Source organism: Cynocephalus volans, chromosome 2 (assembly GCF_027409185.1).
Source record: "Cynocephalus volans isolate mCynVol1 chromosome 2, mCynVol1.pri, whole genome shotgun sequence".
NCBI classification, from domain to species: Eukaryota; Metazoa; Chordata; class Mammalia; order Dermoptera; family Cynocephalidae; genus Cynocephalus; species Cynocephalus volans.
Window position 1 is genome coordinate 66,020,712 of NC_084461.1, and position 22,933 is coordinate 66,043,644.

Below are 22,933 nucleotides of genomic sequence, written 5' to 3' on the forward strand. Positions count from 1 at the left end.
TGATTTACCAGCAACCTACAGTCGGAGAGACCGGAAGATGGGAAGCTGGGATTCGCAGGTGGGGTCAGGGGTGAGCAAAATTCATTAGCGAGGGCCGGGCGCCCCGGAAGGTTACCTTTAGAGATCAGTGCAGAGGTTTCTTCAGTGCCCCGCGCCCGGAGCGTGGTTAAACAGCCACCCCTCCCCAGGTGTGCCGCCGCGTCACGGCCCCAACCTGGCAGGTGGGGTCACTGTGCGTCTTTCTCTCCCACAAAACGCCACCTCTTCCCTAAGTCACTGTGGGTCCCAGGGAGCCGATTTTAAACCGGTGTTAACACAACCGAGTGAGCCGGACGCCTCGCCCCTCCACACGCGGAACCTCCGTCGGGCCCTTGGAGCGGAGGACACGGCACCTCCACCTTCCGTCCACCGCTCCCTCCGCCCCGTCCCTGCTCGGTCGTAGCCAAAGCCCGGAGCGCTGAATCCAGGCCCGGAGGAACGGGACGACGAACCGGAGCGGCGCCACGGCCGGGAGCCCGTCGCACCGGGCATGCTCAGTGGCGCGGCCGGCAGGGTGGCCCCGCGAGCTGCACCCGGATCTGCTCGGCGGCGGCGGCGGCGGCGGCGGCGGCGACGTGAGCGCGCAGGGGGGCGGCGGCCTCGCTTCGTCTCTCTCTCTGCGCCTGGGTCGGGTGAGTGACGCCGAGCGCGAGAGAGATGTCGGATTTTGACAGTAACCCGTTTGCGGACCCGGATCTTAACAACCCCTTCAAGGTGAGCGTCGACCCCAGAATCTCCGGCCGCGGCGACTTGTTATTTGTGAAAACAGACGAGTTCTTTCGTGCCCACTGCGCCTGCCCCTCGACTCCCCTCAGCAGTCCGGAGAGGGGCGCGCAACTGCCGCTCGCCATTTGGGGGTCGCGCCCCGACCCCCGCGTCACTCATTTGGGATTTGGGCTGGAACCGCCTCAGCTCCGCGTCGGCCCACTGCTCCCCACGTCTCCGACTGGGGAGGGTCGTGCCCTCGGCCGGGAGGGGGCCCGCGCGCCAGGAGGGGTCCTGGATCGCCCCTCAGGAGTGGGGGGAGTGAGAGCCGGGGACAGGTGGAGTTGTCACTTGCCGGGCAAGTGTGGCTGACCGGGCCGGGGCGGGGGCCGAGAGGCTGCCGAGGGGGGCCCACCCTGGAGTGGGGCTGTCATGGGGACCCTAGGCGGCGGCAGCGGCTAAGAGGTGCGTCGGGTGATGGCAGAGGTGTGGAGGAGAGAGGTGAGGGCACCGAGTACGCTGCAAAAATAACCCCAAACCAAAACAACAACAAAAACCCCCCCACCAAAACACCCAAAAGATTGTGTTTTTATTTTATAAACTTGTGGTTTGCCCAGATACCACCAGCGACGCTGCCATCCCTCTGTCCCTATTAGGCTGAGGTTGAGGGTATTGATATCAAAAAAGTTAAAAAAAACAAACATCTGGGAAACAATAGTGCACGTGGACGACGTCTTCCTACCTAATTGCTCCCAGCAAGGTAAAGGATGGGATATTTTCCAAGCTCCTAGTGCGTCACCATTTCTCTGGGCTGTTGGAGGATACTATTTCCCACATGAGCTGCTTTCCTTCTTGGACTTGACCTTATCAACTCCTGCTTCGGAATGGTTGGCACAGACACCCTCAAAGGAAGGAGGCTAAGATTGTTCTTTATCTGTGCTTAAATTAAAGCAACATCTAAGTGACTCTATTTAAAAGTACTCTGAGTTTCTTCATGAGTGTGACTACTTAGCACGTGTAATTTGTAACTCCAAGTGTTGGTTGGAGTTGTTTCTTAATCTCCCCTGGCCATGTGCAATAGTAACTTTGATTCTTAGTCGCACAAAATGAAATAGTCGCTCTAATTTGTGGTCACACAAGTGTCACTTCTGGCTTGTTGAGTTCACATTTCTTCTTTTTACTCCTGGTTTTGTGTCTTACTAATCTTCCAGGATTCTGGAAGAGGAAAAATATCCCTGTTCTGATTATAATTTAGTGGAGAATTATTTTAATGAAATGATCCTGGTTATTATTGACGACTTGACACACTTTGTAGAAATGTAGTGACACAGTCACTATTCCGTTGCCCCTAATATCACTTAAGAAAATTTAGTACAACTGCCATGTAAATTTGTTTTTTACTGTTGATATGGTTGCATTTTAAGAACTTTTTCCTCCGCAATGTTTTGTTTCAGTTAGTATTGGACTCGTTTCCATGTTGTGGAAAATAGGGTTATTCTTAAATCATAGATGTTCTAAAGAGATATTTCATAAATTGCCTAATTTGTGTTATTTTAAAAATATTTTGAAGATATAACAGTAAGAAACCGTTAGCCTTTCCTAGTTCAGATAATTCATTGATGCTGTTTATTCAGCATCTGACAGTTTGGCTGGTTTTTTTGTTTTCTTTTCCTATTTTGTCATCTCATTTCATGGCTCATTTCATATTTGCTGGTTTCTTCTTAGGGCAAGACATTGTCTTTTTCTTAGCCCAGACTGCTCTTTTGTGACATCTAATGTTGCCATGATACTTCTCTCTTCTGACATTCATAAGGTTGCTGTAGTAATTCTAAACCCAAAAATAGTTTTAAATACTCATTCAGCATAAAATTATAAACGTTTTTCATTCTCTATAAGTGGATGGACTCAGAGGACAATGGTTATTCAAGTTCATAAAATGCTTCAAGGGATGGTTCATTTAGGTCTAAAGAAGACTTGGTTGTACACATAGTCCTGCTATGATCTTTCTGTTTTTGGTGACTGTTACAGCACTGTCAGTGTATCTGACCCTGTATGGTTCCATTTGTGTTCAGTTGCTCTTCCTCTTCTCAAAGTAAAGCTTTACATATATAGTATATTCTTTTATTTTTTTCTACTTTTGCTTCCTTCTATGTAAAACTGATTTTTGAAATAACATTTCTGATACTCTCTACTTAAATCTAAAAAGTTCCAAGACCCCGTCTTTATGTTACCTCATGATATATTTGAAAATAAGAGCTTTATTAAGTGCCAGAATGAGTGCATTTTGTTCATAGGAGGGAGAAATAAATGGTAAGAAAATTTTCATGCCTTCTAATATGCTTTTGCATATATTAATATGATGATCGAATTAGAAAATTTGTTATGGAAAAAAACATTAAGTTGATGTAATTTTTAAAAGCTGAGGAAAATGAGAATTTCAGAGCTGGGTAGGGTAAATCTTAAAATGATTAGTCAGATCTCATTTTGTGGATTAAAGAAACAAAACCCAGAGAGGCTAACTTGCTCGTTGCCTTATGCATGTGTAGTACTGTAGAATTGACATTAGAATGTAGGCCTCCTGATTCCTAGTCCATTGCTGATTCCTCTGTACCCCCGGTTGTATTTCTGACACCAAAATTCTTGTTTTGTATTTGGAGCTTCCACTTGAGGCTCTTGTGGAGAGGCAGCAGAGGATATAGTTAAAAATTTTGCCTCATGAGGGTTTTTTTGTTTTTTTAAAAAAACAAACAAAAAAAACCCCTACATTTGATGCTGGCTTTGTCAATAACCAGCCTTGTCATATTACTTAACCTCTTTAAGCCTCAGTTTACCATTCTATAAAATAGGATATAGTATCTTCCCCATAAAATTAACAGGATTAGATGAACACACATTTAGCACGTAGTAAGTGCTCAGTGTGTGGTGGCTTTAATTAGTTGCTAATATTTAGTATTAATAGTAATTTATGAAATTGTATTTAATTATAGTTAACCACAGTATTCTTAGCTATTAATTTGGTGCAGTTCATGTTCCTTTTGGATCTTCTGGGGTTCTAGTAGTAGTTGTTTGGCAGATCATAGTCAAGGAATCAAGGCTAAAAATTATGAAGTGCTTTGCCCTAGGTCACCCTGCTAGACCAGATCACAGTTTTCTGAATTCTAGTGTTTTGTCACTACACTTGGTTCCTACCTAATAAAATAACTCCATATTAAAATTGAGCACAATGTCCATTTTGTTTTGGTCTCAAATTGATTCTACTCCATTTAAATGTCTTTTAGAAGTGGCTTACAATTCAGCATTCTTACTTATATTTCCTTTTAAGTTACAGTAATTTCAGTGGCATCCTGAGAGTTTAGTTGAAGTTGAAAGTTAGAAAGCTTGTCGTTAAAAATTGACCCATAATTCAAGGATGTTATTCATTTGTCTTAGTCTGTTTGGGCTGCTATAACAAAATATCTTACACTAGATAATTTATAAACAATTGAAATTTATTGCTAACAGTTCTGGAGGCCAGGAAGTTTAAGGTCCAGGTGCCAGCAGTTTCAGTGACTGATGAGGACCTGTTTCTCATAGACAGCACTTTCTATGTGTCCTTACATGGTAGAAGAGCAAGGCAGCTCTCTGGAGTCTTTTTTATAAGGGCATTAATCCCATTCATGATGGCAGAGCCTTCATGACCTGATCACCTCGCAAAGGCCCACCTTGTTATACCATCCATCACCTTGGTGATTAGGTTTCAACCTATGAATTTTGGGGGACCAGAGCCCAATTTTTTTCTTTTCATTTTGTTAGCATCAAGGATGTTATTCTTCTTGTTTTATTTACATTTACAGTGACATTTACAATAAGTTAATGTTGCCCTTTCCTTATCCCTTTAAAATTTTGAGTTTGGAGATTGGATAGCACTAGGAAGGGATTCTGAAGATTTCCTCTGATAGTCACTTTGAAAAGTTTATCTTTCAACTTTAATCTGGGACATAGTGATTATAGCTTATAGTCTGTGGTATTTTATGTTCATGTCAACTGCATGAGTGTCTGTTTTCTTTTCCTTAGGTTAATATTTTTAAAAAGCATGTATCAAGCTGCTTATTTTATTTCATCAACTTAAGATGCCATCCATCGTGAGATGCATCATTATTTTATTTATAAAATAATATAAATAAAACTACACAGTGATAGTTATCACTGTGTAACAATCCCAAAATGTAATAGCTTAAATTACAATTATTTGTTCGTAATTCTATTATTTGAGCTAGACTTAGCTGGGCTGTTTTTCTTTCTTTTGTTAATGTTTTTGCCTGGAGTCATTCATTTAGCTTTAATCACCTGGCGGCTTGACTGGGACTGGATGGTTTAAGATGTTCTCATTCAAGTGCCTGCTGGTTACCTGGAGCTGTCGGTGGTTCTCTTTCATGTAGCCTCTTTACTATTAACAGCCTGGGCTTTTTACATAGTGGCAGCAGTGTCCAAAGAGAGCAAAAGCTGAAGCTACAAGGCTTCTTGAGTCATATGTTGCTTTTTCTACATTCTGTTTGTCAAAAGAAGCCACAAGATCAGCCAAGATTCAAAAAGAGTTGAGGAAGATTAGACTCCACTCCTTGACAGGAGGCAGATCTATGAACTGAAAAGATAAACCCAGCATAAAATGGTGAGACAGATAAAGAATAATCTCAGTGGACATTCCAATATCCACTCAGTGGATATTCAAATAGGGGAGGAATGGGAGGCATGTAGCAGTTACTGGTCCATAGCAATTCTGAAATCTAGCCAAGCACATGTTGTTAGGGTCCCCAGCTTTGGGGGCATTGAGTGTTCCTTGATTAGGGTGCAGTTCTGCTACCTGAAAGTGATTCCTCATCTATTATTTTATTTTGCTTTTGGCTCCACCCTCTGAGAGGTCCTTTTTTTTCCCTATATAAAATGACCCCTGCTGCAACTGAGTAGCGTTTTCAGCCTGCTTCTTGCCCATTGAATGCTGGGAGCCCAGAAGCCTTTTTTGGTTTTGTTTGTTTGGTTTTTGGTGGCTGGCCGGTAAGGGGATTGGAACCCTTGACCTTGGTGTTTCAAGGTCACTCTAACCAACTGAGCCAACTGGCCTGCCCTCCTCTTTTAATTTTGAAATGTTTGTTCCTTTTAGTCCAGGCTGGTGCAACTCTCTTAACAATTTCTTGTTAATCTTATCAAAATTCAAACTATGCCTTGAAAACCACATATGTAATTCTTTTTGAGACAGTCATCTTAGAGTGGAGTGTCAGGTGCTGTGGATCAACACTCAAGCTATTTAGAAAACCTTTAGGTTAGGCTTGAGTATCTCATGGCCAGTGGAAACTGTCAGGGAGGGACAGTGGGCCACGTGACAAGACTAGTATTTGAACACCATTTTATTTTGGCCCCATAGCTTTAGCAACAGGTATACTTGAGATGATGGTGTTTGTGAAAAAATTTGAAAGTAAACTATTCTTGTGCTGATATTACCCCAAAAAGTTTTTTTTAAGAGTACAATTAATATTTAATAGTGCTGAATGCAGATCCAAGAAATGTATTAGTTATTTTCTTAATATGAACCACCAGTGTGATATAGTTGCTAAAATATATATATATATATATTGGATTAATGAAATTAGTGACAAGTTCCTAAAAATTAATGATTCTACAATCTCCTGTTCTGATCTAATCACCTGTGTATTATTCTCAATGCAAATTGCATATTTGAAGAGTGGTTTGAACATAGTAGGAGGATGTACCCAAAGAAGCCAGTCAGAATGGTCATTGGAATCAAGTCCTAGGAGGAATAATTTAACTTTAAATTACTCAATGGGTGTAGTCTACAGAAGGCTAAAGAGAAATAGAGCTGTCATCAGATACTTGAAGGGTTCTCAGTTGTTTATATGAATAAACCTGTTATTTGTTGCTTCAGAAAAAGAATATAAGGCTAATTAGCAAAGCTTACATGAAGGCAAATCTTTATCCTAACAAAGAGATTTTTAAAATCTATTAGAATAGCCTGACAATGACTTCTTGGTATGGCATTCTCTAGCACTTGAAGGAATTTAAGCAGAAGTTGGATAATCTATAGAGTTGCTAAAGCTGGGATTTTTGTGTCTGAAGTTTTTTCTACTTTGAAACTCTGTAATTATTACATTTCTGTACCTGTATGTACCACTTTGTGAATGCATGTGTTCTTTTATGTTCCAATATATTGGTTATTGGAATTGAGTCCAATCATCTCAGTTAGAGACGAGGCTTTATGTTGTAGGGTGACATGGAGATTGGTTGGGTTTGACCTTGTAACAAGTCCCCTTAGCACTTTCATTCCATTTCATTTGTCTCTTGTGGGGCAGTCTGTAATGTCCTGTAGCTTCTGACTGCATATGTATAGACCAGTGTTGGAGCCCCTGTTCCTCTCCCCCACGTAAGAACTGCCACAAGAAGCCCTTGTAGACCTGTTGCCAGGGAGCAGTCCAGTAATCCCCTTCTGCTTGGCATTTGGTTTTGAGTTGCTGGACACTTGGGTTGTCTGCACCTTTTGGCTATTATGTATGATGCTGCTATAAACATTCATGTACAAGTTTTTGTTTGAACATTTGCTTTAAATTCTCTTGGGTATATACCTAGAAGTGGAATTGCTGAAACATATGGTAACTCTGTGTTTAATCATTTGAGGAACTGCCAGACCCTTTTCTAAAGTGACTGTACCATTTTATATTCCCACTTCCAGCAGTGGCTTGGAAATGGGTTTCATCTCATTGACCAACTGTGATCAGTGCACAAGAGTGCAGATTTCTCCACATCCTTGTCAACATTTGTTATTGCCTGTTTTTGATTCTAGCCAGTCTAATGGGTATGAAGTGGTTTTGATTTGCATTTCCCTGATAACTAATGATGTTGAGGATCTCTTCATGTACATATTGGCCATTTGCATGTCTTCTTTGGAGAAATGTCTCTTCAAATCATTTGCCTATTTTTGAATTGGGTTATCTGTCTTTTTTTATAATTGAGTTATAAGAAATTTTTATATTATATATTTCTGTATACAAGTCCTTTATCAGGTTTCTGATTTGCAAACATTTTCTCCCATTTTCTGGTTGTCTTTTTACTTCCTTTTTTTTTTTTTTAAAGTCATGAGAATGGTTTATTTCTCTAGTTATCTTATTTAAAGTTATTTTTTAATTGACATTATTTTTTTAATTGACATGTAATAATTGTACATATTTATGTGGTACAGAGTGATATGTCTTTAATAATTAATTTATTATTATTTTTTCTTTACATTCTAAGATGTTGCAGAGCAGTTGGAGGAGAGGAGAAGGGGGGAGAGGGTGGGAGGAAAAGGAAGGGAGAGCATGGTTGAGGCCTGTGGCACCCCCCTCATTCTGTCAGAGGAGCCCAGGGTGCTTCCGACGGCAGCTTGGTTGTGGCTTGGCTAGATGCAGACTTTGTGGGGCATGGCTGGAGCCCTTGGTCCCCCACCCCTACCCCGGGAGACCATGGTGCTTCCAGCAGTGGCTCAGTGGTCATCGCTGGGCTGGACACTGCCCCAGCTTGGGAGTCTGGGGCACTTCTGGAGGCAGCTCAGTGGTTGTCACTGGGCTGGATGTGGACTTTGGGGGGGCGTGGCTGAGGCCCTTCACTCCTCCCTTCAGGCTTGGGACCCTGGGGTGCTTCTGGTCCTTCTAAGTTTTATAGGTGTTCTTTGGGGGTGTTAGACCTTCACTGGTTAATATCAGAACTTTGTATCTGATCTGTGGGTTTTTTGTTTTTTCTTTCAGTTCTATGTTGGATTATTTGCTATTCCTACCACTTAAACTCTGCACTAGAACTAATTTGTTGTCCTTTGCTTACTTCTAAAATGGGGGAATTTCCTGTTGGGACCAGTTCTTGAGCCCTGTGGTTGAGCTAAATTACTGCTTTGCTGCTGATTCTCTGGGGAAGGCTATTTGTGCAGCTCAGGTTTAAATGTTGACCTTTTAAGTACTTCTGGGTCTTGTGAGGTCTGGTACACCTGAGTTGTTTGGAAACTCTGGTCTGGGCCTGAGTCTTTTCAGCAGACTGCACCCCCTGCAGATCTGTATTCCTGACCAGTCTCCACTGAGTTGTCCTGTGCTGACTGGAGGGCAGATCAGCTGTCCATGTTATGCCTCTGAGTTCCCCCGGTGGCCCGTCTCGTGTCTCCCTCACTGCCTGCACTCCAAACACTTCTCATGGGATGGGCCATGCATCAGTCCCTTCTGATGACTCACTGGCCTCTGAGTGGCTCCTTTCTTCTGTTGGCTGTGGCCCCTCACTCCTATGTGGGTCCACAGGAACTCTGTTAATGATCTTGCTAGCCTGGGGGCCACCAAGGCTCTCTTCTCCCCTGCAGCCACTAAGCAACTTCATACAAAAGGCACAGCTGTGGCTTTTGCCAGCTGTTGCTCCAAGTGCTCAGCAGGGTCAGCCTTGAAGTGGCCAGGGCTTAAAATGGTTGGAATAGTCCTTTCTCTTTTCTCATCATGGCTTCTCTTGCTTTTATGAACTCCGTAGGTCTCTCCTCCTTTTCCTCTGAGCTTTGGCAGCTCCCACTTGGCTGTTGTTGCTTTTTAATAGTTGTAAATTGGTTGATTGTGGGAGAGGGTGACACTGGGTACTGTCTGTTCTACCATCTTGATCAGACTAGTCATCTTTTTACTTTCCTGATAATGCTTTGAAGCCCAAAAGTTTTTAACTTTGATCAAGTCCAACTTATCTGTTTTTTGTTGTTTGTATTTTAGTGTTGTATCTAAGAATCCTTTGCCAAATCCAGTATAATGAAGGTTTATCTTTGTGTTTTCTTCTAAGAGTTTTATAGTTTTAGCTCTTACATTTAGGCTTACAGTTCAGTTTGAGTTAATTTTTGTCACCTCTCCCAGGGTGGCAGAGATTCAAAGGATTACTCAAAGCCCATTTCTTCTGAACAGTGAGAGGCCCCGAAGGGGTTAATTTTCCAGGAACCCTCAAGAGAGAGGCATTCGTCCTTGGAAAATAACACCAAACTAGAGTCTTCTCTCAGTATTTATTCTTCAGGCCAGAAAGTTACAGAAAAGGAACATAGGTGGTTACAGAAAGAACAGTAAGATAATTCTCATGGCAATCATTAGGTTTAGCTGCACCAAGGACATCTGCCCTTAGAGCCAGCAATTCTGCTGTGTTATAATTCTTAATCTAAACCAAAACAGTATGGTACTGGCATAAAAACAGACACACTGGCCAATGGAATAGAATAGAGAATCCAGAAATCAACCCTCACACTTACTGCCATCTGATCTTTGACAAAGGCACCAAGCCTATTCACTGGGGAAGGGACTGCCTCTTCAGCAAGTGGTGCTGGGATAACTGGATATCGATATGCAGGAGAATGAAACTAGATCCATACCTCTCACCGTATACTAAAATCAACTCAAAATGGATTAAGGATTTAAATATACATCCTGAGACAATAAAACTTCTTAAAGAAAATATAGGGGAAACACTTCAGGAAATAGGACTGGGCACAGACTTCATGAATACGACCCCAAAAGCACGGGCAACCAAAGGAAAAATAAACAAATGGGATTATATCAAACTAAAAAGCTTCTGCACAGCAAAAGAAACAATTAAAAGAGTTAAAAGACAACCAACAGAGTGGGAGAAAATATTTGCAAAATATACATCTGACAAAGGATTAATATCCAGAATATATAAGGAACTCAAACAACTTTACAAGAAGAAAACAAGCAACCCAATTAAAAAATGGGCAAAAGAGCTAAGTAGGCATTTCTCTAAGGAAGATATCCAAATGGCCAACAGACATATGAAAAAATGCTCAACATCACTCAGCATCCGGGAAATGCAAATCAAAACCACATTGAGATACCATCTAACCCCAGTTAGGATGGCTAAAATCCAAAAGACTATGAACGATAAATGCTGGCGAGGCTGCGGAGAAAAAGGAACTCTCATACATTGTTGGTGGGACTGCAAAATGGTGCAGCCTCTATGGAAAATGGTATGGAGGTTCCTTAAACAATTGCAAATAGATCTACCATACGACCCAGCCATCCCACTGTTGGGAATATACCCAGAGGAATGGAAATCATCAAGTCGTAGGTATACCTGTTCCCCAATGTTCATCGCAGCACTCTTTACAATAGCCAAGAGTTGGAACCAGCCCAAATGCCCATCATCAGATGAGTGGATACGGAAAATGTGGTACATCTACACAATGGAATACTACTCAGCTATAAAAACGAATGAAATACTGCCATTTGCAACAACATGGATGGACCTTGAGAGAATTATATTAAGTGAAACAAGTCAGGCACAGAAAGAGAAATACCACATGTTCTCACTTATTGGAGGGAGCTAAACATTAATATATAAATTCACACACACACATACACACACACACACACAAATTGGGGGGGGAGGGAAGAAGATACAACAACCACAATTACTTGAAGTTGATACAACAAGCAAACAGAAAGGACATTGTTGGGGGGGAGGGGGGGGAGGGAGAAGGGAGGGAGGTTTTGGTGATGGGGAGCATTAATCAGCTACAATGTATATCGACAAAATAAAATTAAAAAAATAAATAAATAAATAAATAAATAAAAATAAAAAAAAAAAAATAAAACTGATTGTAAAGTTGCAAAAAAAAAAAAAAAATAATTCTTAATCTACAACAGAGACTTTAGCCCAGGGAAAGTTTCCTGTCTTTTACAAGATTAACATTTCTATGTGTAATTTTAAAAAGTTAGGCTATACCTGAAACTACAAGGCCTTGGAAGCTAGGCCCTGTGAAATACATTTGCTTTATTAATGTTAGTATACTCCACAAATTTTTATATATAGTATGAGGTAAGGTCCAACTTCATTTTTCTGCATGTGGATATACAGTTGTTCCAGCACCATTTGTTGAAAAGACCATTTTTTCTCCATTGAATGATCTTGTCATGCTTTTTGAAAATCTTACTATTCTTTCTTAATTTATGTTCTTGCGAAGGAGTTGAAGTATTTTATCTAAAAAAAGCCCCCATGTTTCACATAAAAATGGCTCCCAAATACCTGGTGAGTGCTTCTAGAGTATATTTTAACATGCCCAGCTTCTAAATTTGCCAGAGCTAGTGTTGCAACTGCTTCTAAATCTTAATTTAGATACTTAATTTTTGCTTGTCAAACAGTGAAAATAATGCATATTGTAGAAACATTATATACATAGCAAATATTGGAAGTTTCCACCTTCTCTGAAAGAAATAGGCAGTGATGGAGTTGTGTACATGCTATTGGCAGCCATTTTACCTGTGGGAATCCTGTAATGGTGGTTAGAATCCTCATATGATAATTTGGAATATATGGAAAGTGTTGATAAGTGAAAGCAGTAAGTAATGGGAAAAGAGCATCAAGAGCATTAGCCAGTCATGGCCAGAGGCTGGTATACTAATGTAATTTTACCATCACCTGGCAATTTTCCTAGAGCTGTCAATGCTTGGTTTAGGTTGATTTAGTCAGTCTTGTGGTTTTATATATGATGTCACATGCCTAACTTTTGGCATCCTAAATAGGTGTAAACTTTAGTGAGTTTATTGTAAAAATGTGAATTAATATATTCCCTAAGCCTAAAAGAACTAATACATGCTTTTTCTATTTGACTACATTTTTTAAAAATAGGAATGTTTATAGTTAAATCTCCAGGGAACTTAACTACCATTTAGAGTTGAGTTCATAAAAAAATGTTCAATGACTATACATATTGCAGGCAAATGTTTCTGTGTTCTTAGCCTGGTGTTGAGGGATTAGAAGAAGGAGTAAATGAAATTTGCAGAGATTTGTCTTCTACTAGTAGAGGGGAGTAGGTAAGAAGGTTGGCTCTGGAACAAGGCTGCTTAAGTTTGCTTCTCCACTCCCAGGTGACCATAGGCAAGTTACTTAACTTTTCTGCCTTCAGTATTTATTAATTTTTGTTGTTGTTGTTTTTACATTTCTTATAGTTCCAGGAGTTTTCCTTTTGAATCAAGACAAAGATGGGAATCTCTTAAAATAACAGATAAAGAAAATAAGTAATAGTGCAAATTATCTTTAGTTGCAACATGTGATTATTCTTTATTTCATCCCTAAATTGCCTGTATTTTCTAAGGCAAATTCTAATTTTTTATTAACTTTTAAGCTTTTTGATATTAACAAAAATAGTAACAAAAACAAAACATACAAATTACTGGTTGCCTTACAAACTTAGAAATTTTAGAAGCTATTATACTTGTATATCTTGAACTGAGGGTAACAGTAAGGAGAGCTCATTTTATTTTTGTAACAAATCACCCGGTGATGTAGATTTCATTTAAATGTTGGAGAATTGTGCACTCTGTTGTTTAATGCTGGAGATTTTTAAAAAATTATAATTGCTATATTTATCATTACCACAGTGTAATCATTTTTTGTGGCCCTTTACCAATCCCTCTCCTCCTTTCCCACCTCTGGTTCTCTCACTTCCGTTCTCTGTTGGATATTTTTGAAAAGGACATCTAGTATTCTTTTTATTATATTTGAGCTAATAGTTTTTGAAGTCGTGTGTTGGGTCCGCCGCCGGCCGACCCGAATAGCCCTTAGCCTCGTTCCTTTTGGTGGGTGAGCGAATGGCCCGGGATTCCCCTTTCCCTCCTGTCCCCTTTGGAAGGAGACAGGGGAAGAGAGCCATGAAGAGAGGTGAGCACAGCCGCCGGCCCCCCAAATAGCCCAGTTAAAGGACACTCAGATGCGGCGGCGGGTTCTGTCTAGCAGTTCCATTTATTATCACATAAGCACTTGCTTTTATAGTCAGATAGGGAGGGGAGGTTTTAACATAATCCAGTCAGTTTAAAGGTCAAGGGCATGCATCCTGTCTCAATGCCTAGCTATTGCAACCACGCAGTGGTCACGAGCGCAGAAGCACGTATTTGGCCAATAAGGGCTAAGGCAAGGTTCCCGCAGACACCCCCACCCTACTTCCTCCCAGCGCTGTCTTAGGCTGCCACATTAATACGCCCTTGTGGGCCTATAATGGTGCCGCTTGCAATGTCACTTAAGGTGGCGTTAGTTTTTAAAGCCCGACATATTCCCCCTTTTTGTTTCAATAAGGCAGCTGGAGGCAGCTAACCTTCCCAGCCTCACCTCCATTCCCTCTGGTGGCTGTGCCTGTCTTAGGTTGTTTCCCTCTGGAAATCTTACGCGTCATTGACTATCCAGCCAAGCGGGGGCGGGGCGGAGACTTAGAGATTGGCGTTGATTTCTTGAAGGGCTATATTGACCCAAAGGCTGTCAGGGCTTTCTTTATGAGCCACCTCCTCTACCACCTGGGTGAGCATTACGAGATAAGTGGTGTTGCGCCTTATAAGGGACACAACCTGGCGAATGGCGTAAGGCCCCAAGATGCTAGGGGGCCTGCCAGGGAGGACAGCAGGGTGGTGAGCCACGGGGAACTTGAAAGCCAGCTTTGGAACCAATTGCTATTGGCTTCTCGCTCTTTTCTTGCGCTTTTCTAGCCCTTCTGTAAGCTTAGCTAGGGAATCCTTGACCACTCCAGAGTGGTCGGCATAGAAGCAACACTCTTCTTTGAGGGCGGCACATAATCCTCCTTGCTGTAAGAACAACAGGTCTAGTCCACATCGATTCTGTAAAACAACTTCAAAAAGTGATGTTAGCAATTTTTTAAAAATGTGATACAGACACCTCCAAGCGGCTTGTATGACCTCCCAGGTTTGGTTGGCTGGCTCCTGGGGATCTTCCCCGGTGGCAGAGGCCCTTGTCCTTGTTGACCCGAGGAGGGTGGCCACTTGGAGCATCCACAAAGGGTTCATAATGCAGTCTGAAACATACAAACAATAAACTCCTCAGGGTCCTCAGTACCCTGGGTGTCTGGCGAGAACTTAAGATTTTTGGCTGGGACCCATATAGGGGTTGACTCACTGAGGGGGAAGACACAACCAAACCCTCGACCCATAGTTAGCAATGGGTCAGGGCCCCTCCACTGGCCTGTTAAGGGGTCTTTCCACCGCACTTGGACTTCCGGGCGCGGTGGTTGAGCTGACCAGTGTTTCTGGAAGGCAGACGGGTTCATTTTTGGAAAAATTTAGGATGTTTAAAGTCAGGAGTGCCTGTCCCAACTGCTGATGAGGGCTGGTGACTCCCCCTTTTTGTTTTAATAATTGATTTTTTAGGCATTGGTGATGCCGTTCAACAATGGCTTGTCCTTGGGGGTTATAGGGAATTCCTGTAGTATGTTTAATGTTCCATTGTATTAAGAATTCTTGTAAGGCTTTGCTAGAAAAACAAGGCCCATTATCTGTTTTAATTTGTGATGGCAGCCCTAAGGTGGCAAAACACTGCAGCAGGTGATTTTTTGCATGCTTGGCAGCTTCACCTGCATGTGCTGTGGCCCAACACGCGTGTGAATAGGTGTCAACAGACATAAAAACATTTTGAGTTTCCCAAAAGGCAGGAAGTGAGTTACATCAGTTTGCCACTGCACATTAGGCTTGAGTCCCCTAGGATTGACCCCTGGCAGTTGTAAGGGGGGTACTTGCAGGTAAGGAAGGCATGACTTGCATGTGTGTACAATCCTTTTTAGCTGTGAAATAGGTATATTTGGAAACCTGGCATGTAGACCTTGCCAGTTTACATGAGTTAAAGTGTGCAGTTGGCTGGCACTATCTATTGTATATATTTTAGGGCCCTGAGAGGCAAGAATGTCTGCCTGGGCATTTCCAGTGGCTAGAAATCCTGGAATCCCTTGATGACCCCGAAGGTGTTGAACAAAAATAGGGTTATTGCGGCCTTGTAAGGTACTTCTTACTTGTATCATAAGGGAGGAGATGGGATTACAATCTAAGCGAATGTGGGCTCCCGGAAGCCCAGGGAGAAGATTGGCCTCATATAAGCTGTCTGTAAAAAGGTTAATGGGGTCTGGCACCTTTTGCAGGGCAAGGAGTATAGCGAGCAGCTCTTTGTATTGTGCCAACCCATCACAGGGGTGAAAATGAGTAGCGGGGGCCGCCTGTGATGTGGTGCATGGGGGTTTGTAAATAATTACAGCAGCCCCTGATTTGCCACCGTCCGTAAAGACATTGTAGGCGTCTACCAGGGGTTTGGCGACAAAAAGCTGTGGGTTAGTCCATGACAGCTCTTTGAAGGCGGAGACCCATTTATTGTTGCCATAGTGGCAATCAACAACCCCGAGATACCCTTCTAGAGCCAGTGCCAGCCGGTTTTGATATTGAACTAACCATGTAAAATCTGCCAAGCGGAAGGGGACGACAATTTTCTGTGGTTCCTTTGCGAAACATCTTAGTGAACATTCCCTTCCTTTCATTATTAGGTCAGCAGCTTGGTTCAGAGTGGTGTACACCCGGGGGGCCCCTCCTAGGGATAAGTGTACCCATTGGAGTGGCTCCCCCCTTTGGGTTAGGTCAGCCATGTATGTGGTGTCAGTGGCTATGAGCCATAACTCTATAGGGGACTCAGGGTCATAGCGTTTCAACTGAGCGCTGTTTAGGAGATCTTGGACTGACTTTAAAAGCTGACGGCACTCAGGCAGGCGCATGAAGGGGGTGCTGGGGTCTGAGGTGTGTAACAGGGCAAACAGGGGAACGAGCCGGCCGGTGGAAAGGGGGATCCATGGGCGTAGCCAATTTATTTCGCCTAGAAGCTTTTGTAATTGAGGGAGAGTATACGAGTTTGAGATGGTTAGCTGAGGCTTTAATGGACTAGCCGTTTCTAAAGTTAAAAGTGTGCCCAGAATTTTAAACGGGGGTATGATCTGGACCTTATCGGCTGACACCTGTAACCCCCGTTTAGTCAAGCAGGAGAGAGTTAGGCTGAGCGCATGAGATAAGTCCGTGGGCGTTGGTGCCCCAAGAATTATGTCATCCACGTAAAGATAAAGAACTACATGTGGCAGCTGTTTTACAGGATTAAGCAACTGAGAGACAAACATTTGGCAAAATGAGGGACTATTAGCCATGCCTTGGGGAAGCACCACCCACTCAAACCACCGATCGGGACACTGAAAGTTTACGGAGGGGATAGAAAAGGCAAACTTTTCACAATCATTCGGGTGCAGTGGAATGGAGAAAAAGCAGTCCTTGATATCTATAGTTACTAGGTATAAGTTGCTTGGTATAGCGGGGGTCCATGGCAGTCCTCTCTGTGGTGTGCCCTTGAAGGATCATTCTTTTATTGACCTCTCTAAGGTCTTGTAGCATTCTCCACTTTCCAGAGGCCTTTTTAATTACAAATACTGGAGTATTCCAGGGGCTAGTGGATGGGCGAATATGCCCTGCTTGGAGCTGCTCATCGACAATTTGTTGTAGGGCCTGCAATTTATTATCAGGAAGTGGCCACTGCTCTACCCAAACTGGGTGGGGTGCACCAGGGGAGCAGTGGTCTCTAGGATTGGGGGTGACCGGCCATCTGTTTATGAGGAGTTTCCAGGAACTTGACCCTGGGGAGAGGCAGATGGTTTCTTAGGTCCGGAAAAGTGGGGTCCCCCCTATAGTTTGGAAAACAGGGGAGATTAAACTGTTGCTGATACTCCTCCTCATCTAGGATATCTTCATAAAGGGCCTTATGGTCAGTGGTAATGAAAGCATCTGCTTGGCCTAGAACATCTTGGCCTAACAGGTTGGCCGCCAATCCGGCAGCAATGAGAGGTTTTACTTCCCCTTTTGTGCCATAGCATCTTCCCAGTGAAGGATTTCATGGGTTTCCCACGTTGGGGTTTTTCCCCCTAGCCCCCAAATTTGGGGGCCTGGAACTAACTTCCAGCTTGATGGGACTTCTTCCCATCTAAGGACTGTTCGATCCGCCCCCGTGTCAACAAGGCATCGGAACTCTCTGCCTTGAATTTTAAGATTCATTTTTGGTCTTAAACCAGGGACTATAGGTATAGTCCAATGAGCCTGGGATACTGGCCGCCTGGTAGGGCATGGAGGCGCTTGCTTTGTATCCCCTTGGGGTGACGGGGCTGGGGATTGCCCCTCCTCTAGTTTAAAGGCTTTCCGTCCTTGTCAAACTTAGACCGGCACTCACGCTTCCAATGAAGCCCCTTACCGCACCTAGGGCACGGCGTAGAGGGAAGGTTTTTATTTTTCTGGTTGGGACAGTCCCTTTTGAAATGACCTTGTTCCCCACAGCCATAACATTGACCCATATGGGATGGTTGGCTGGGGCTCTCCTTAGGGATCCTGACACTAAGAGCGTGGGTCATAGCAACTGCAAGGGTTTCCGCTTGAGCTTGTAGAGCGGAAGTTAAGGCCCTGGTTTGTTGTTGGTAGCTTCCAACGTCTCTACTGGCAATGACCCACTTTTCCATAGAAAGATCCTTGAACCCGGCACAGGCAAGCTTGTGGTCGGCAGTCATGCCGTCCCACACTAGCATTTTTACAAACTGGTCCCGGAGAGGACCTGGGGGAAACTTTCTCTGTATGCTCTGTTCCACCCGAACTATGAAAGAGGGCAGGTCCTCGGAGGGTCGCTGGGTGACCCCAGCCATTGCGGGCTCACTGGGCCCTTCAGTCAACTTTTTCCATGCGGCTAACTCTGTTGCCCTAACCTGGTCCTGGTAGGGGGCTGGGATAGCAGCCTGTTGGATTCCAGTACTAAACTGATCTGCTGTTCCAGACAGCATGCCGAAGCTGATAGGGATGGGTGGGTTGGCTGCTTGGTTTATCTCTGCCTGCACATGGCACTCTTCTTTAAAGAAGGCGCAGAATTTGATAAACAAATTTGGAGGGAGGACAGCCTTACAGAGCATTTTCCAATCTTGGGTCGTGCAGGGTTGGTGCGCTAAGCCCTGGAGGATGGTTTCTGCCCATGGGGAATTGGGCCCATCCTCTGCGACAGCCTTTTTCAGCTCTTTAAGGTCATGAGCTTCCCAAGGGTACCAAGCGGCCAGCCTATTTCCACTGGGGGCAACGTTGACCGGATAGGCCTGAGGGGCCGCTTCCCCTCACAGGCTGCGGACGGCTGGGGGTTCCCAGAGAGTCATGACAGGAAAAGCCTATGGCTCTGCCGGGGGTGTTTTTAAAGGTGGACTAGCCTCCTCCACTTCTTCAGGTGCCGCTTTCTCGCCTTCGGCTAAACTTTGGCGGGGTGAGTATGCCGGGAGAGGAGGGTACAGGGTAGGGGCATAGGTATCACTCAGTGACTCAGGGCCTTGCATTGGCAGCTTTGTTTCCTTTTTTCTCTCCTCATTGAACTGCGCCCAATCCCTTTCTGCCCCTTCCTGATGCTCGGGACGGAAACAAAGCTTTAGGGCAGAGATGGTTGGGTAGAACCCTAAGGGGGGGTCTAGCCCGTGACTAATCTCGTTATTTCTGGCCAGGGTCTGAACCCAGTCCCAAGTCTCATATGAGAACAAGTTGGACGAAGGTGCCCAAGGGGCCACCTTCACTACATGACGCCAGGCATTGGTGACCATGGAGTCAGATATTTCTAGGCCTCTGCTTTTTAACATGTACTTTAGAGCCTTGCAGGCTGTCTCGTCACTCTTTCCATACACGCCTCCCATGTTGCCCCGCGAGGAAGGGACAAAGGGAGCACAGGGCAGAGAAGTGCAGGGACTTCCCCCTGTTATGGTACTCACCCTGACACACAGGCGGATTACTTCACAGCGACTACCGTGGTTGCGGGGCCACTCCGCTCGTTGATCACCCTTTGTCGACCTTCTTTCAGGACCAAGCAGCCGGGGGCCTCACTCGCTCGCCTTTCACCCACGAGTTTTTAAAAAACTCCTCACACGGGGCACCACTCTGTCGGGTCCGCTGCCGGCCGACCCGAACAGCCCTTAGCCTCCTTCCTTTTGGTGGGCAAGCGAATGGCCCGGGATTCCCCTTTCCCTCCTGTTCCCTTTGGAAAGAGACGGGGGAAGAGAGCCATGAAGAGAGGTGAGCACAGCCGCTGGCCCCCAAACAGCCCAGTTAAAGGACACTCAGACGCGGCGGTGTTCTGTCGAGCAGTTCCATTTATTATCACACAAGCACTTGCTTTTATAGGCAGATAGGGAGGGGAGGTTTTAACATAATCCAATCAGCTTAAAGGTGAAGGGTATGCATCCTGTCTCAATGCCTAGCTATTGCAACCACGCAGTGGTCACGAGCGCAGCAACACGTATTTGGCCAATAAGGGCTAAGGCAAGGTTCCCGCAGACACCCCCACCCTACTTCCTCCCAGCGCTGTCTTAGGCTGCCACATTAATATGCCCTTGTGGGCCTATAATGGCGCCGCTTGCAATGTCACTTAAGGTGGCGTTAGTTTTTAAAGCCCGACAGTCGTGATTCTTTTCAGACTCATGGGAGGTTAGCAAAGGATGAAACCTTGGTCTCACAATGAATGTTTTTCTCCCATGGATACATTGTTGTAGAGAATGCTTGGGTTTGATGGTACTGTGATTCTCTGTGGCCTCTGGAGCTTAACCACCATTTACAATTAGTTTATAGAAAATGTTCTGTGACCTATATATTTGTGTCAGGTGGAAAAACTACACTTAAAAGTTGACTGCCTATAACGGGAGTGAACTATTAAGATCTTTTAAAATTTGTTCACATGTCTTTGCCATATTTTGGTAATTGTTCTGGTATTTCACTATTTAATATGTGAAAGGACAGTGACAGAAAACCCATTAATCTTGGCAGAGAACCACTGTGTATGGTAAAACAAGCTACTTTGTGTAAAAATCTCTTTACAGTTAACTGAAAGTAAGGGATATTTATGTGGGGGGGCTCTGCTGTTCTCCAACCCCTAAAATATCAATTCATTCTTTAATGGTCGAAGGTGATTTAGCTTGTGGGTCTATTAAACAGACACATGACTACATATTTACCTGTTCTATGTGACCAACCTTTTTATTTTTTTAATGTCTGTAGACTTTAATGCATTAATATTGGGCACCTAGCTCTATTAGCTACCCAATTTCTCAAATTTTAGAAGAAATTTTGGTGATTAGTATATAGAATGCTGAAATAGAGCCTCTAATACGTAAGCATTCAAATGGTAATGTCAGTGTCCCTGATTGCTAATCCCTCAACCCCGTCTGTCCTTACTTTTTTGGTAATGAGCATTTCTACTTGTTTAATGGGGTCAATGAGTGATCCAGTGTTTACCTTTTGAAGACTTAGGGATTTATAGCTGGTTGGCAACATTTCTTCCAAGAAATACTACATCCGATTATCTTTTTTTAAAAACATTTTTGAGATATAATTCATATGCCATACAATTCACCCATCTGAAGGGTACCATTCAGTGATTTTTAATATATTCACAGTTGTGCAATCTTCAGTGCTATAAATTTAAGTTCATTTTCATGACGCCAAAAAGAAATCTCATACTTTTTAGCAGTCATTCCACATTTTCCTCCAGCCCTAGGTGACCACTGGTATATTTTATGGACATTTCATATCAAGGGAACATTGCAATTTGTAGTCTTTTATGACTGGCTTCTTTCACTTAGCATAATGTATTCAAGGTTCTTTTTGTTGTAGCATGTATCAGGATTTCATTTCTTTTTATTGTCAAATAATATTCCGTTGTATAGATATACAACATTTTATTTGTTCATTCATTAGGTGATGTTCATTTGTGTTATTTACATTTTTGGGCTGTTATGAATAATGCTGCTGTAAATGTTTGTGTACAAGTTTTTAATGTGAATGTATGCCTTCATTCTCTTGGATGGATGTCTACGAGTGGAATTTCTAGGTCATACGGTAACTGCCAAACTGTTTTCCAAAATGGTTGTACCATTTTCCATTATTCCCAGTATAGTAAGAGGATTCTAGACTTTTCCACATCCTTGCCAACACTTGTTTGTCTTTTTGGTTATAGCCATCCTAGTAGGTATGAAGTGTTAACTCATTATGATTTTGATTTGCATTTCCCTAATGGGTAATGATGTTGACCATCTTTTCATGTGTTTATTGGTCATTTGTCTATCTTCTTTGGAGAAATGTCTATTCAGACCCTTTGTCCAGTTTAAAAAATTTTTTTTTTTTATTATTATTGAGTTGTAAGAGTTCTTTGTATATTCTAGACACAAATCACTTGAGAGATGTATGATTTGCAAAAATTTTCTCCAGTTCTATGTATTGTCTTTTTACTTTCTGGATAGTGTTGTTTACAGTGTGAAAATTTTTAATTTTGATGAGGTCCAATGATGTGTTTTTTTCTTTTGTTGCTTGTGCTTTTTGTGTCATATCTAAGAAACCATTGCCTAACCCAAGGTCACAAAGATTTACTCCTATGTTTTCTTCTAAGAATTTTATAGTTTTGGCATATACATTTAGGGCTTTGATTTATTTTAAGTTAGTTCTTGTATATGATGAGAAATACTGGTTGTCTAAAGTTATTTTTTAAATCTTTCTAAGGATTACTATAGATGTAAGACATTTTGATACTATAAATGTTCGATTCTTTGCCCTACTGATTGCTTTAAGAAGTAATTTGGGGTTTGTTTGTTTTTTGTTTTTTTGTGGTTTTTTGGCCGTTGCTCTATCTTTAGACATATTATGTTTTTTTGACTGGTCTTTGTAGTTCATGTAGCTCTGAAACGGTGATACAAAATAGAATGTGAAATTTGAAATAGCAGGACCCTTTTACTTTAGTGGTTTACCAGTGGACTGTCTAATTTCTGTTGTTTTGGTGAGATGATTAATGTGATGTTGAGTGGACCCAGTGGTATACTTTGAAAAACAAACAAAGCATATTCTCAGTCTTTTTCAACCATTATACTTAAAATGGAGAGTTTGCCAGTTGATTAGGTCTTTATATAGTTATTTAAAATTTTGTGTAATTCCTGTGTCTGCATTAGAGATTAGAGAAGATCAAACTCTTCTGTCTCTAAGAGATTGTTATCATTGAAAATGGAACAAGAATAGTTATTTATTTAGCAAACATGGAGCTCCTAAAATCAGTCAGACACTGTGGTAGTCACTAGGGATACAAAAATGAAGAGAAGTCCTTGATGTCAAAGAATCCACGCTTTAGTTGGAAGACATAATGTATGATAAATGCTCTGATGCTAAAGACACAGGAATACCACAATTTTCTTATAGCAGAAGCAAAACTTCCTGAGAAGGTGACACCTGAGTTGTCTTGAAGGACAAAGAGGAATTGCTGATATTGTAGCCTCACTTCCCCTAAATGCGGAGTCTGAGGCAGAAGGTGTATG

The 22,933-nt window shown here is 42.8% G+C and overlaps 1 protein-coding gene across 2 annotated transcripts in view; it reads left to right on the forward strand.

Annotated features, from left to right (window-relative positions):
- The first annotated feature begins 603 nt into the window (after positions 1 to 603).
- Positions 604 to 22,933, forward strand: part of SCAMP1 (secretory carrier membrane protein 1) — a 91,918-nt gene continuing 69,588 nt past the window's right edge. For both annotated transcript variants that reach the window (XM_063085830.1, XM_063085831.1), the window contains exon 1: positions 604 to 753. In XM_063085830.1, the coding sequence (XP_062941900.1) occupies positions 697 to 753 (57 nt within the window). In that variant the 5' untranslated portion in view covers positions 604 to 696. The remainder of the gene's footprint in view (positions 754 to 22,933) is intronic.